The sequence below is a fragment of the Anolis sagrei genome, chromosome Y (assembly GCF_037176765.1).
Source record: "Anolis sagrei isolate rAnoSag1 chromosome Y, rAnoSag1.mat, whole genome shotgun sequence".
Taxonomy (NCBI): Eukaryota; Metazoa; Chordata; class Lepidosauria; order Squamata; family Dactyloidae; genus Anolis; species Anolis sagrei.
The window spans coordinates 7,074,452-7,091,426 of NC_090035.1; the positions used below are offsets into that span (position 1 = coordinate 7,074,452).

At 42.7% G+C, this 16,975-nt stretch overlaps 1 protein-coding gene across 5 annotated transcripts in view; it reads right to left on the reverse strand.

Moving 5' to 3' along the window:
- Positions 1 to 16,975, reverse strand: part of LOC132772495 (protein sidekick-1-like) — a 1,018,253-nt gene that overhangs the window by 675,942 nt on the left and 325,336 nt on the right. For all 5 annotated transcript variants that reach the window (XM_067461407.1, XM_067461410.1, XM_067461408.1 and 2 more), the window contains exon 5: positions 9,425 to 9,558. In XM_067461407.1, the coding sequence (XP_067317508.1) occupies positions 9,425 to 9,558 (134 nt within the window). The remainder of the gene's footprint in view (positions 1 to 9,424; positions 9,559 to 16,975) is intronic.

Genomic DNA, 16,975 nt, shown 5'->3' on the forward strand with positions numbered 1-16,975 from the left:
TTGGAGAGTTTCATTAAATGATTAACTACTAATTTCATAATTAGGCAAGTTGATGTATTTCATGTACTCTCGGTGCCTCTTTTGCCTTGGAACAGACCACTTGTTATTACATATGGAAGCTGGCCAGCCCAAAATGACATCCTTCCACTTAATTACACTATAGCTAAGGCAAGACTAATTTTAGTTCCTTACTCTTTTACTTCTATCACCAAGATAATACCTTCCTTCCAGTATTGCAATGTTTGGGAGAAAGATGTATCTTCATTAAATAATAATTGGCTTTATTACCTTTTGACTCTCGAGAAATGCTGGCTGGAAAGATTTTTTAAAAATTACATCCATCTTATTTAATGTTTTTCAATGCTTGCATTAGTTTTTTAAAAAAGACATCAAAGTCTGCAAAACATCCTGTATTATTGGGGATACTATTACGAAATGGGACCAAGACTATCTAATTTATTAAACACATCTGCTTAGGTGGCATGCACCTCTATATTTCATAAATTGAAGAGAGAAGTCAGCAGCGAGGAACTGAATTGAAGTTCCAAATGATTAATGTCGCAAAAGCGGTCCAAGCTGCCAAAGGAGAGCTTATTGATTCTCACATTTTGCATACTTGCCTTTTCAGTCATTTACTCAGACTCCGCTCTTTGCATCTTTTCATAAAATATTGAGAGAGAATCGTATAGAAAGAGATATAATATTGTCCTGAAACCAATTCTGGAGGGTAGGACACATTACTTAAGAGAGAGAGATAACAGACTCTGGTCTAAAGGTAATTGTCTTATCAATTCCAGAGTGATTTTAGTGACAATGTGTAATTTTCTCCAACTCATCTCAACACTGAAATGGAAAGAAGAAATGGATTCTTTATGAGCTTTGCCATCAGTGCTAACAGTTTGGGGAAGAAAGACTTTGCACTTCAGCTATATCAGGCATGGGCAAACTTTTTAACTTGGGGATCGCATGGTGGGCCGCGGTGGGGTGGGCAGGCCAGGAAGGAGGGGGTTCTCCCCAAGTCCCTTTCCTTCCCTTTCCTCCCCTTCGTTTTCTCTTTTGAAAGCAGAAAGTGAAGGAAAGACAAGAAATATTTGGATCCCAAAAGGATTGGCCTCGGTCAGGATGAGATATTGGTTAGGAGAGAAAAGGTGTATCCATTAGACCCAGTATTGCCTACTTCTGATATATAATCCTAAAATCCTAGAATTGGAAGAGACCCCCAAAGGGCTATCCAATCCATCCCCCTGCCAAGCAAGAAGGCACAATCAAAGCATCCCCAATAGACAGCCTCTGTGGAAACATCTCCAGAGAAGGAGACTCCACCATACTCCAAGGTAGTCTATGCCACTCTCCAGGATGTTCTTCCTATTTTTCCCAATCAAATCTCTTTCCCTGCCATTTGAAACCATTATTCCCTTGTGCCTTGATCTCTAGAGCAGCAGAAAGTCAGTCCCGCTCCCTCAATGGGACACCCTTTTAAATCTTGAAATATGGTTCTCATGTTTTCTCTCTATCTTCTCTTTTCCCATCTAAACATCCATTAGGAGGAAGGAAAAAGAAAAGGAAGGAAGAAGAGAAGGGTGGAAGGAAAGACAAAAGGGTGAAAGGAAAGGAAGAGGGTGGGAGTAAGAGGGAGGTAAGGAAGGAAGGGAAGAAGGAAGGAAAGAGAGAAGGAAAGAGAAAGAGAAAGGGAAGGAAGGGAGAGAGGGAGGGAAGGAGAAAGAGGGAGGGGAGGTAGGGAAAGAAAGAACAAAGGAAAGATAGGGTGGTGAAAGAGAGCCTAAGGGGCTGCATCCGACCCCCCATAGAATCATAGAATCAAAGAGTTGGAAGAGACCTCATGGGCCATCCAGTCCAACCCCATTCTGCCAAGAAGCAGGAATGTTGCACTCAAAACACCCCTGACAGATGCCCATCCAGCCTCTGTTTAAAAGCTTCCAAAGAAGGAGCCTCCACCACACTCCGGGGCAGAGAGTTCCACTGCTGAACGGCTCTCACAGTCAGGAAGTTCTTCCTCATGTTCAGATGGAATCTCCTCTCTTGTAGTTTGAAGCCATTGTTCCGCGTCCTAGTCTCCAAGGAAGCAGAAAACAAGCTTGCTCCCTCCTCCCCCCTGTGGCTTCCTCTCACATATTTATACACGGCTATCATCTCTCCTCTCAGCCTTCTCTTCTTCAGGTTAAACATGCCGAGCTCCAGGCCTGGGTATACCCATACTTGAGCTATATGATACAAACAAATTGGATATTTCAGACTCCCTATAACAGGCATGGGCAAACATTGGCCCTCCAGGTGTCTTGGACTCATACTCCCACAATTCCTAACAGCTTCAAGTCCTTTCCTTTTTTTCCCCCTCAGCCGCTTAAGGGGCTGGGGGGGGGGGGGGGAGGAAGTGGCCTGAGATTGTTAGGATTTGTGGGAGTTGGAGTCCAAGACAGCTGAAGGGCCAAAGTTTTCCCATGCCTGCCCTAGAAGGATATATTAGATCTGTCTCCTTTTAGACAATGCATCACAAAGGCAATGAACACTGTCCTGTTCAGCTTTTAATGCTGTTTAACATGTCACTCTTAATTGTATTGTAATGAATGTTTTTCTTCTGATGGCTTTGCTTTTATGACGTATAGATTTCTCAATGTTATTTCTCATTCTCGTTTTATTGCAAATCATCTTGAGTGCCAAGTGAGCCCAAGATCTACCGCATAAATAAATACACACAGAGAAATAACACACACCTTAGTACAGCATCTTCCCTCAACCAGGAATCTTTTCAAATAGTACCATCTGTGATGTGTTCGCCAGAAGCAAGAAGCAAAGATAATAAATGTTTCATTACTTATAAATAGCTATCTTATACTACAGAGAAATGATTGTGTGCTGTGCACTCCCTTCCCAAATGCCAGCTTGTTGTCACAGATGAAAGCCAGGATACACTTGGCCAAGCAGAGGGAGATCAAGATGGCAAACATTAGGAATGGGGAAGAAACGCCAACCCAGGAGAAACTGCATCCGTTTCCTTTGCCTGAACCCACTGGAATGGAACTCAGTTCGTACAAATGAAAGTAAGCAAAGGAGAAATGGAAGTAATCCAAGGGACAAAGAGAGAAAGAGTGAGGTGGAGAGAGACAATTCCAATTTAAAGCAGTTTGAAAAGTAGGGTGGCAGGGGGACAGTAGATTAATTGTAATTATAGCAGCCATGGTGGCACAACAGGTTAAACCCTTGTGCTGCTGAACTGCTGACCTGAAGGTTGGCAGTTCAAATCCATGAGATGGGGTGAGCCCCCATCTGTCAGCTCCAGCTCCTCCCAACCAAGCTGTTCAAAAGCATACAAACGTGAGTAAATCAATAGGTACCGCTTCAGCAGGAAAAGGCAAAGAGATGCTCCAAGCAATCTTGCTGGCCACACAACCAGGAGGTGAAAACCAGGTTGTTTTCCATTTCCTCAGATTGGAAATGAAGAACAACACATCCCCCAGAGCCAGAGATAAGCACTGCCTCCAGAAGCTGGAAATGAAACGAGAAGCCTCTGCCTTTGTTAGTGTTTGCGTGTCATTGTATATGATTGTAAAGGCATTGAATGTTTGCCTGTGTATGGAAATGCTGAAATCCGTTCTGAGTCCCTTGGAGGAGAAGGGCAGAATATAAATAAAGTGTATTATTATTATTGTAATCTTTCCTACCAACTTGAGACAGTTGGCAGGCAGGATACCAAAGTACTATCCATTTTCTCTGAGCCATTTGGGAATGGGTTGGCAGAAGAAAAGTTTGAAAATATATTGAGATCTGGGGTGAAATGTCTTCAAGGGATAGCTTTGGTTTAGGGTTAAAGGTGACCTGAATGCTTCAACATGCACTTACAGAAAACAGTAACTAGGATGCTATCAAGAATGGCATCTCTTATGTGTTGTCGAAGGCTTTCAAGGCCGGAATCACTGGATTGTTGTAGGTTTTTTCGGGCTATATAGCCATGTTCTAGAGGCATTCTCTCCTGACGTTTCGCCTACATCTATGGCAAGCATCCTCAGAGGTAGTGAGGTCTGTTGGAACTAGGGAAAAGGGGGTTATATATCTGTGGAATGACCAGGGTGGGACAAAGGACTTTTGTCTGCTGGAGCTAGGTGTGAATGTTTCAACCGACCACCTTGATTAGCATTTGATGGCTTGGCAGTGCCTGGAGCAATCTTTAATAAAATTACAACAGCAAAACAACAGAGGAAAAACAATCTGGGACATCTAATCACCTCTCAACAAAAGATTGCTAGAACATGGCCATACAGCCCGGAAAAACCTACAACAACCCAGGCATCTCTTATATTTTATCTTTTAGGGTAAAGGTAAAGGTTTCCCCTGACATTAAGCCTAGTTGTGTCTGACTCTGGGGGTTGGTGCTCATCTAAATTTCTAAGCCAAAAAGCTGGCATTGTCCATATACACCTCCAAGGTCATGTGGCCAGCATAAGGGACCGCCAGCAAAAGGAACCTGAGGGACCGCCTCACCCCCTATCAACCCCACAGATCCCTCCTTTCTGAGGACCAAGATCTATTGGAAATTCCCAACGTCGAGACCTTGCGTCTAACAGCAACCAGACGCAGAGCCTTTATAGCAGTGGCACCATCACTCTGGAATACTCTGCCACCTGAAGTCTGTGCCTTGCGGGACTTATCAGCTTTCTGCAGGGCATGTAAGACATATCTGTTTTGACAGGCCTTTGATTTTTCATATTGATGTTTTTAAATTGTTTTAAATTGTTTTTAAATTGTGTTAGATTTTAGCCATTCTTGTAAGCCGCTCCGAGCCCCAGGGGAGTGGCGGCATATAAATTCGAATAATAAATAAATAAATAAATAAATAAATAAAGTAACTGCATGGAGCGCTGTTACCTTCCTGCCAGAGCAGTACCTATTGATCTACTCACATTTGCATGTTTCAAACTGCTAGGCTGGCAGAAGTTGGGGCTAATAGTGGGAGCTCACCCCGCTCCCTGGATTTGAACCAGTGTCCTTTTGGTAAGCAAGTTCTGCAGCTCAGCAGTTTAAGCCACTATGCCATCAGGACTCCATTTTATCATTTAGCTTGAGTATATTCATCTTCTCCAGTGTATAGATGTTCACAATCTTCTGAAGCCAGAGCCCAGAAATAATAGCTTTGCCTTCAACATGCTAGAGAAACCTGTCATTTTTCACACAACTGGTGATCTCTCCCAGGTACAGTCTAAATGTTTTAAAACAGGTTTACTTTGCAGAGTCTCTTTTTCAACAGCTCGTTTTGATGTCTGGTCCACCATCTTTTACCTATACCTTCAGGACCATTTCTGTCTGATTTAAATCCTTTTTTTGATTCATTCACGTCTGTTGAATTTAGAATATCCCTTTCCTCTGTGAACTCAAGACCCTCGTTTTATCATATTTACTTTAAAACGTGTTAACAGCATAATAAGCATTCACCTCGCCGGATACCTGCTGTTTCTGGCACAAGCGTATCATCAAAGCCACGGTGCCCAAGAGCCTCACCTCTTTCTTGGCTGAGAAACAAAAACCCAAACTTTTAGATCTCATTTTCCCAGTAATTCCTTTAATCATTGCGCCTCCTGAAAGGACCACCTGTGTGAACTCTGCAACCCGCCTTACAAATTATCTCCATTTTGTTTCCTTCTCGATATGTCCATGCCATTTGTGTCCCCCATGGTGTTGCATTGTAAATGTTTTATTCACATGGCTACCGACAGACTATTCCCAAATGTTAATTAAGATCAGAAAATGAGCTGCACAGTGCATTAGTGGTTATGTAATACAGACCATTAAAGCCTGCTTTATAAATGAATGTCATTAAATTCTAAGTATAGCTGTTTTTCTTGGGCTGCCAGGAAAAAAAAATGAGAGCGGGGTTATATGGCACGTTTTTATTCAAGACTTTTCAAGCAACTTCGGGGAAAATAGTGATCAACCTTATGTTCGATGGTAAAATAAAGACTCTGTGGCAAAAGTTGCAAGATATTCAAGGTCTGTCGTTACCTTATGAGGCTTTGTGCTGAACTGAATAGGATTGAGTTATTAAGCAAATTACATCTGAGCTTAGCCAAGTCTCTGCTACGATATATCAGTATTGGAGAATAGCCTTTGAGGGGAATTCTTTAACAAAACTTCAAGTGGGAGTCAATGGGACATCACTGTTACTTCTTATGGCAGCAACCCAAACCACTTGGCTGCAAAGGAATAATCTCATGGAAGAGAACATCCCCCATTTCTCTCCAAGACTGTGACCAATACGTATAATAGTAAGATTATTATTCCATAAAGGGATAGTGTTCTGTCACGCGCTGGACTTGAAACGAATTGCTTTTAAAACAGGACGTGCAACTTTAGCCCAGCGGGAAGCCAGGGGGCCTGAAGAGAAATTCTTAAGGATTTTCACCATAAACAGTCTCTAGAGGGCTTGTAAAATATAACAAAGTCTTTTATTGGTGAGCAATCAACAGAAACTTCTTTTATCTTCAAAAGGTTAAACAAATGCTTCCAGGCTTTGTGCAATTGGTGGCGTCAAACTGTTGCTTTTACTCTAAAGGAAAATCCCTTTCCAAACTTCTCCCAGGCTAACTGTGATCCTAAACCTAACTGATGTGGATCCACTACCGGGCTGAAGTGCGTCTCAAAACCGAGTGGACCTAACAGTAGGCCCGTAGTTACTTTGCTGGAGTTCTTCATGTTTAAAGCTGTTTTTCCCTCCGAAATTCCTCGGGGCTGTAAGGCTGTTTCCCTGGGAACCTTTGGGAATCTTTAGATGCTCTTAAGACTGTTCTCTCCCGGGAGGTCTTAAGGGTTGAAGCCTTTGTACAGGAGAAAGTCTGTACACGTCCTGTACATTGACCTTCTTTGCTGAGACTGACTGAAAATGGCTCCCTTCCCTTCTCAATTGTCCTGAATAGCGGGCAGAACCAAACTTAACGGTGATGGACAGGGGCCTACCCTATAACTGCAAACTTTAACAGGAAGCAAGTGTTTCTGCAAGCAAACACTTAATACAAGGCAAATAAAGTGGGAGCTTCTGGTACAGCTGTACTAGCACAGATAGAATAACATAACACAGAGGTTCCAACACAGTAACATTTCCAAGGTAGTTACTAGGCTTGGTTGATCCAAAAAAACTGGTTCAAAACTCGTTTCAGATGTAGGGGGTGCTGTTGGTTCGTTTCGGAATTAAATTCTGAATTTTTCCCAATTTTTTTTCAGAATTTTCCTAAATTTCCGAATTGCTTCGTTAATGGCGGATGCAATCGTGCAATGTATGGGATTTCTAGTGTCTTCTTAAGGCAACTCACAAACAAAGACAAAGCAAACAAAGACAAAAAGAAAGAGCCCTGCCCTTTCTGCATTGGAAGATGATTTCACTGCTTTGGGAAGGAGAGTTTGTGTTTAAAGAGCGGCTTAAATTGATGGGAGATCTAGTTCTTTTGAGGCAATGTGCAACACAAACTAAAAAACACTGAGGCCAGAGAGACCAGGTACAACGTTGCCTTTTAAAAATGTTGGAGTAAGTGCTTTGGTTCCTCCCTGTGGCTCCCACACACGCCACTCACCCACACACACACACTACCCTCGTGGTGCCCACCTGACCCAAACCCCAACAGCAACAACACACAAGCGGCAAGGCAGGCTGTGCCCACTGCCCAGCCAGGCAGGCAGGCATGGATGGTAACACCTTTTCTCCCAGCCCTTCTTCCTTTTTGCTTGCCTGCCATGTTCTTCTTCCAACTTCCCTTCAACACAACCTCCCTTAGTCTTTGTTTACCCTTTCTCCATTCTCCCTTCTCCCTTCTCCCTTCCCATCCCAGCTTCGAATGAGCCTCTGAGACATGTGCTCCCCTTTATATACTCTTGTCCATTTGAGGCAAGTGTGAATGTTGCGATTGGCTACCTTGATTACCACTGAATAGCCTTGTAGCTCCAAAACCTAGGGGAATCCTTTGTTGGGAGGTGTTAGCTGGCTCTGATTGCTTCTGCTATGGGATTCCCTTGTTTTTGAGTGTTGCTCTTCATTTACTGTCCTGATTCTAGAGGGTTTTTTAAAAATACTGGTAGCCAGATTTTGACTATCCAATGCTAATCAAGGTGGCCAATTGCAACATTCATACTTGCTCCAAGCAGACAAAGCATTCTTTCTCCCACCCTAGACATTATTCCACAGATAAACCCCACTTGCCTAGTTTCCAACAGACCTCACAACTTCTGAGGATGCCTATGAGATGTGGGTGAAACGTCAGAAGAGAATGCTTCTGGAACATGGCCAGACAGCCTGGAAAACTCACAGGATTCCAGTGAATCTGGCCATGAAAGCCTTTGACAATCAGATTAAAAGCTTTGAGGTCCATCTAGGGAGGCAAAATCCAGACTGAGGGAAAGCAGCCAGAGAAATTTGAAGGAACTCCTGGAATCAACTGTGGAAACCTCCACATTCTCTTATCTGTCTGCTCCCAATCTAATTAATCACCCAATTTCTAATGTTTAATACGAAACAATTAATTTCCATATCTAGCATTTCAAGGTCTGAGCCATTATCCTCGGCACTGAAAGATAAATAATTGTGGCTGAATAGATTCCAAAAAATAACATTTTTCCAAATCACTCACCCAGTCCAACATGCAGCCCCAGAAAGTATTCACATTCAAATACAAAAATAATGTGCGACCCCTTAGAGATCATATCTATTTGAGCAAAAATCCATTTACATTAATGCTTTGATACTCCTGTTTTGATTCTTTCTATGGCTCTGGTGCATCTCAAGGGCGAGACCCACATACAGTACACAAGATAAAAACAAATCCTGTTCCTCCTAAACAACAGCTTTCCTTCCTTCCTATAGATGGCATTTGAATATTATTACAAACATCATCATCATCATCATCATCATCATCATCATCATCATCATACAAGTGACTAAAAGACAATACCCACGATAATTTCTAAATGATTCTAGTCCAGCATCTAGTTGCAAAAAGGCTGACAATACAATTACAGGTGATTAATACAATTCAAACTTTGCTTTCATGTTTCACAAAGCTGCCAAGCTTTCTCTTTCTATACTAAAATATCTTCTTACTGGAATGTTTGGCATGCCATCAAATAAGACGAAGGAAAAATCTAACTTCCTAAAACAGTGATGGAAGAAGTAATGGACTTCCATTCAAAATGCACATAAATGTATTTTTCTAAAACAAAAATCTTATGGAAAGCACTGTTAAAACCTCTTTGCTTTGTTTACCACACACTTCCCACTTGTAAACCAAATTCCTTTCTGTTTTTTGAAGCTAATACACCAGATAAGACCGCACCACTAATATTGCTTTCCTGCGCACCACTAATATTGCTTTCTCGGGCATTCAGTACTATGTCCATTTCAGAAAACATGTGTTGAAACATAAGTACTCACTTGTCACGCTCAGATAAATAAATGGACTTGTCTTGTTTTCTCCATTTCTTTCATTGACCGCCTGGACATAGTAGCACCCAGCGTCTGCTGCTGATGTTGCAAGGATGACCAGCTGATTCTCTAGCGTGATGGCTCTGTTTTTGGAAGAGAAGCAAAATAAAGTGCTGGTTAGAATAGGACCAAAAGAATTAAGTTGTTAAATATGCATAGTCCATTTGGCAGGTTTTGACAGGAGAACCCCGGCAGACCCCACTTGGTTGGCAGTCACAGGTGAATCTCAGCAAAATGACAAGCTTTTAAAAAGGGCCAAGTTTCAATTGTTAGACGTCTACATTGTCTGATTATTTTTTAAAAGATGTATCAGTATTTATAATTTTAAAGTCAAAAATAAAAAAAGATAAAGGGGGGGACAGAACCTCAGGTATTTATGATATGATAATGACCTAAATATATTTAAACATTGAAAAACATTGAAAAAACCAAGGTGCTGTTCCAGCAGACACCAGCCAACCCCTCTCCAATGCCAGCGATACAGCTTAATGGTGTAACATTAGGAAATGTTGATCATTTCCGCTACCTTGGAAGCCACCTCTCCACCAAAGTCAACATCGACACCAAAATACAACACCGCCTGAGCTCTGCGAGTGCAGCATTTTTCCAAATGAAGCAGAGAGTGTTTGAGGACTGGGACATCCGTAGGGATACCAAGGTGCTTGTTTATAGAGCTATTGTCCTCCCAACCCTGCTATATGCTTGTGAGACGTGGACTGTCTACAGACGTCACATGCAACTCCTGGAACAATTCCATCAGCGCTGCCTCCGGAAAATCCTGCAAATCTCTTGGGAAGACAGGCGGACAAACGTCAGTGTGCTGGAAGAAGCAAAGACCACCAGCATTGAAGCAATGGTCCTCCGCCATCAACTCCGCTGGACCGGCCATGTAGTCCAGATGCCTGACCACCGTCTCCTAAAGCAGCTGCTCTACTCTGAACTCAAGAACGGAAAATGGAATGTTGGTGGACAGGAAAAGAGATTGAAAGATGTACTCAAAGCCAACCTTAAAAACTCTGGCATAGACACTGAGAACTGGGAAGCCCTGGCCCTTGACCGCTGCAGCTGGAGGTTAGCTGTGACCAGCAGTGCTGCAGAATTTGAAGAGGCACAAATGGAGGGCAAAAGGGAGAAGCGTGCCAAGAGGAAGGTGCATCAAGCCAACCCCGACCAAGACTGCCTTCCACCTGAAAACCGATACCCTCACTGCGGAAGAAGATGCAGAGCAAGAATAGGACTCCACAGCCACATACAGACCCACAAAAACACTGAAGACAATCCTCCTCGGAAAACAAGGGATCGCCTAAGTAAGTAAAAGTAAAGTAAGTAAGTATTTAAAGGTTTTGCCTTGACATTAAGTCGAGTCAAGTCCGACTCTGGGGGGTGGTACTCATCTCCATTTCTAAGCCAAAGAGCCTGCATTGTCCGTAGACGCCTCAAAAGTTATGTGGCCAGAATGACTGCGTGAAGTGCCGTTACCTTCCGCCGAAGCGGTACCTATCAATCTACTCACATTTGCATGTTTACAAACTGCTAAGTTGGCAGAAGCTGGGGCTAACAATAGGAATTCACCCTGTCCCGTGGATTCGAACCACCGACCTTCCGGTCAGCAAGTTCTGCAGCTTAGCAGTTTAACCCGCTGTGCCCCGGCAGCCTGCTAAGCATATACATTAAGACAAATTGACCATATCTTTTTAAAAACTCCTCTTGAAGTAGCAGGAAGTAGGTGTCTGTGGCATTCATGCACAGATAAAGTCATAAAGATCTTTCCACAACTGAACTTCTGGATAACATGTGTTTGCTTTTCAACCATGAAACAAGATCTAAACATTGGAAAAATGTCCGTATTATAAGAATTGTTCAACAGTGGAACAGGTTGTCTCAGAGATTAGTGACACAATCTTTGACAGTCTTGAAACAGATGTCTGGCTGGCATTTTTGAGGAGTGCTTTAGATGTATATTCACAGGCCCTGGGTTATCTGAATAGCACAATCAGTATTGAAGTCAGATTGGTTAATTTCTTCCTTTTAAAAAAGTTAGATATTTGAAGATTCTTATTCCTGCTTTTCGCTTTTATAGGACTTTAAATGTGGCAGAGCACAGAAGCCAAAACACTGTTTTCAGCATGCCCTAGTGCTATGTAAGCTCAGAAGAGTCTTTTTGAATTTGCCTATTTTTTTAAAAAAAAATGAAGTCAGGACAAATTCTGATTCCTTTGTTTATTTATTTGACATCCTCCCTTCCTTCGAAACTGGACCCAAAGCACTTAAAACAGAACACAATACAGCTAAAGCAATATGGAGCAAATGTTTAATTGGCATTGACTACCGCACAATCAAACCAACACTTTTACGGCATTATGTGCTTGCTCCATCCATGTTCAACATCTACACAAATGACCAGCCACTGCCAGAAGGGACAGAGAGTTTCATCTATGCTGATGATCATGCCATTATTGCTTAAGCAGGGAGCTTTGAGATGGTAGAACAGAAGCTTTCCGAAGCTCTAGGTGCTCTAACTGCCTATTACAGGGAAAACCAACTGATCCCCAACCTATCTAAAACACAGACATGTGCCTTTCATCTCAAGAACAGACAAGCATCCTAAGCTCTGAGGATGACCTGGGAAGGACTCCCACTGGAGCATTGCAGCACCCAAATCCCTGGGAGTCACTCTGGACCATGCTCTTACCTACAAGAAGCACTGCCTGAACATCAAGCAAAAAGCGGGTGCTAGAAACAATATCATACGGAAGCTGACTGGCACAACCTGGGGATCACAACCAGATACAGTGAAGACATCTGCCCCTGTGCTGTGCTACTCTGCTGCTGAGTATGCATGCCCAGTGTGGAACACATCTCACCACACTAAAACAGTGGATGTGGCTCTTAATGAGACATGCCGCATTATCACAGGGTGTCTGCGCCCTACACCACTGGAGAAATTGCACTGCTTAGCCAGTATTGCACCACCTGACATCCGTCGGGAAGTAGCAGCCAATAGTGAAAGGACCAAGGCAGTGACATCTCCAACTCATCCCCTGTTTGGGTATCAGCCAGCACGTCAACGACTTAAATCTAGAAATAGTTTTCTAAGATCTACAGAAACACTCGCTGGAATACCTCAGCAAGCTGGAGTCCAAAAGTGGCAGGCTCAAACCCAGAACCTCAACCAATGGCTGATACCAAATGAGAGACTCCCCGTGGGCACACAGAGGACTGGGCGACTTGGAAGACCCTGAACAGACTGTGCTCTGGCACCACAAGATGCAGAGCCAACCTTCAGAAATGGGGCTACAAAGTTGAATCCACGACATGCAAGTGTGGAGAGGAGCAAACCACTGACCACCTGCTGCAATGCAGCCTGAGCCCTGCCACATGCACCATGGATGACCTTCTTGTGGCAACACCAGAGGCACTCCAAGGGGACAGATACTGGTCAAAGGACATTGAATCAACTACCAAACTCACAAATTTTGTCTTTTGTCTGTCTGTTTGTTTGTTTGTTTGCTTTGTTCTGTTAGAAATGTAATATAATTGACTGGTTTCCCTGACACAACAAAGAAATAGATAAATAAATAAATACGGCATTAATTAAAACACAGTTAAAACTATACAACATATTAAAAAGAGAAATGAAACACCAGTTTTGAAACATCCCTCAATATCTATGGAAATTTACATTTTAAAATGAGTGGCTGGTGTTTCAGAAATATAAACCCACCTAGATGTAATTTTGCCATTCTTGTCTCCCCTGTACATTAGTGCAAAAAGAGCACTTGTGTCAATCTATATGAGCCACCTAAGATCTGTGACAAGATCTCCTGACATATGGTTTTACCATAGGGATCGGAGGAGGCTTCTGATGTTGATTGGGGAAGTCACGCTGGGCCAGGGCTGCTTTAGGCCAACCCCTTGACACTGTCTTCCCAATCTATTCCCCCTCCTGCTGGAGCTCATCACAGCAGGAGGCAGAAAGGATGCAATTTGGGTGAGAAACCCAGCACCGTAAAAGGGGGTTAGGTTATTTTTAAAAGCTCCACTGCTCCACCACTCTCGGCTACAAAGAAAGACCAAGGGGTGAAAGTGAAAAAAAATGTTATGTCCATTCTCAGTTCTTCTGCAGCTTGCGCTATTTGGCTCTGGGAGATACCACCAAGGTATATGATGCAATTAAGGATGAGCATAATATGGCTGTTCATACTGTTTTAGTGCAAAGTTAGTATGTTTTACTTAATTTTAGTAAATTGCAACATTAAGAGAACAATAGCATTCACTGTGAAGGAAGGGAACATGGGAAGAAAGAATCAAAAGATACTGAATATTAAGAACAAACTATTGTCGATTGTCTCTCTCCTGAGGAATCTGTACAAGGACCAGGTAGCAACAGTAAGAACTGACCACGGAACAACAGACTGGTTCAAGATTGGGAAAGGCGTACGGCAAGGCTGCATCCTCTCACCCAACCTTTTTAACCTGTATGCAGAACACATCATGCGAGGATGTGCGGGGCTTGAGGAATGCAAGGCTGGGGTGAAGATTGCTGGAAGAAACATTAACAACCTCAGATATGCAGATGACACCACTCTGATGACCGAAAGCGAGGAGGAGCTGAGGAGCCTTCTAATCAAGGGGAAAGAAGAAAGCGCAAAAGCTGGGTTGCAGCTAAACATAAAAAAAACCAAGATGATGGCAACAAGAATGATTGACAACTGGGAAATAGAGGGAGAAAATGTGGAGGCCATGACAGACTTTGTATTTCTAGGCGCAAAGATGACTGCAGATGCAGACTGTGGCCAGGAAATCAGAAGACGCTTCCTTCTTGGGAGGAGAGCAATGTCCAGTCTCCATAAAATAGTGAAGAGTAGAGACATCAGACTGGCAACAAAGATCCGCCTAGTCAAAGCCATGGTATTCCCTGTAGTCACCTACGGATGTGAGAGCTGGACCTTAGGGAAGGCTGAGCGAAGGAAGTTCGATGCTTTTGAGCTGTGTTGCTGGAGGAAAGTGCTGAGAGTGCCTTGGACTGCAAGAAGATCCAACCAGTCCATCCTCCAGGAAATAAAGCCCGACTGCTCACTGGAGGGAAGGATGCCAAACCCATAAGGATGTCAAGCCTATTTTGCAACTATAATCAATAAAGCTGTAGTCTATTTTATTCCAAGTGGGTGTCGATGTGTATTCTTTGGATTTAGCCCCTGGCTCAACATAAGCCTGAAGTCTGGACTATGGTGGGACATGGAGAATACTTTTAGCTGTAGGCAGAAAGGCAATCAAGTGGATCTTGCCAACATTGTAGGTAGAGGTGAAGAAGTAAAGGAAGCCGTCAAAATTACTTCAAGATGTCTATGTCTGAAAGAAATGGCAGAAAATAACTGAAAGAGATAGTTGATTGGAACTATAAAAGGGAGAGCTATGCAATGATAGGCTCTTAGGGAGGGCACACGGCACATCAGTCACATTAAGGACACGATAATTAGTCCTAATAAATGGGTTTCCACTATGCAAAGAGAAAAGGACATGCAAATGAAAGAGAGAACATGATCTAATTGAAGACGGGTCTTCACTTGGTTACTTTTTCTGCTTTAATCTTTAATTTGAATACATTTAATTTAATTAGAAAGAGCAAACCATTTGTGCCTATTCCTCTACAAAGATGTTGCAGTTCTTTACAGCGCAATCCTAAGCATGGCTGCTCACACGTATGTCCCACTGAGCCCAAGGTGACTTTTTTTCAAGGCTGCATGCATGTTGTAGCAGTCAATACAATGCTAATGTCGTGAACCAGATGCCTTAAAGGAGCCAGACACAAAGAACAGGTCCAAACAAAGTTTATTAGCACAACAAAAATAGCTTACAAACACTTAACTCAGTGTTTCTAGCAATAACTGAAAGTCTGTAGCAAACTGCTATGCAAAAAAAAACGTAATTTAGCGGATAATCTGGATTATGATGGAATGTTCCCTAGTAACAGCAAGATCTCCCTTTGGGCAACTAAACCAGGAAATCCCAATTGAATGGCCCCCACAAGGGTCTTTCTCCAGGGCAACCCAAGAATGCGCAACATGGAAGTCCCTGAACAGACTCAGAAGCAGAGTGGGCAGATCAAAAGACTACCTGGCAAAATGGCACGACCTAGAAGAATCCTCCACCTTGTGCAACTGTGGAGCAGAGCAAGCAACTCCACATCTGCATGCTTGCCCACAATGCCCTGCCTCATGCACAGAGGAAGAACTGTTTAAAGCTACAGACAATGTGGTCGTTATTGCCGGGTTTTGGTTTAAAGTTATTTAGTCATTTGTGCTCCCTCTATTTTATCAGTCTTATGCTAATTTATCCATGTAAAGCTTTTGACACGAAATAAATAAAATCTTAACAATGACCGAACGGATCTCCCTCTACGTCCCACCTCGAAGCTTAAGATCCTCTGGGGAGGCCCTGCTCTCGACTCCGCCATTGTCACAAGTGAGGCTGGCGGGGACGAGGAGCAGGGCCTTCTCAGTGGTGGCCCCCCACCTGTGGAACTCACTCCCCGGGGAGATTAGATCGTCATCTTCCCTCTTGGCGTTCAGGAAAAAACTGAAGACCTGGATCTGGGATCAAGCCTTTGGTCATTCTGACAGCTAACTGAAGGATCTGATGATGGACAAGGACAAATGGAATGGAATGGAATTGATATATGGACTCTGAACCCTGAGCATGAGATTGTTTTATGATTTTATTATGTATTGATGTTTTAATTAATTGTTGAATTGTTTGTATTTTGTACTGCTTGTGAATTGTCTTGGGCATCTAATTGTGCCCCCACTGTAAGCTGCCCTGAGTCCCCCCCGGGGTGAGAAGGGCGGGGTATAAGTAAATGAAATAAATAAATAAACATAAGATTCAAAAGAAGATAAAGTCTGCTGGGTCTCTTGCCTCCTTGACAGCTAAGTCCCATACACAATTGGTATTTTATTTTGTTGTGATCCATAGTTTATATTTAAAATAAATTACATTTTAGCAATGATATTGCCAAACATTACATTTTGATTTGGCATTGAGTCTTGCTAATGTTGCTGAACTATGTATGACTTTATTCCATATTCCAGATGCAATCCAAAGAACTTCAAAACTAATCTTGAGTGTCTCCTAAACCTAATGGACGTAGGTACGTAGCCTGTGATGTGTGTGAGAGTACGTTGGGCGGGAGTCTCTCATTTAGTGTTTAAAATCTGAAATCCTGCCCAAGGATGCACTTAAACAGATCTTTGGACTGTGGCTCCTATTTGTAGTATTGCAGTTTAAATACTTTGAAAAACTATACTTTTCCTTAGCTGTGATTATATTGTTCTTGAAAACAGATCAAAAACTTTTGAGGAACGGGAAGTTCCATCTTCAGTTATGTCTTTTAACTCGTGCCAGTACCTGAGTTTTCTAAACAAAAGCTTGATCCCAGGATTCTGATTCCCCTTTTCGTGGTAGCCAAGATGAAAGACTGGCTTTGATATCAGAGTTAAA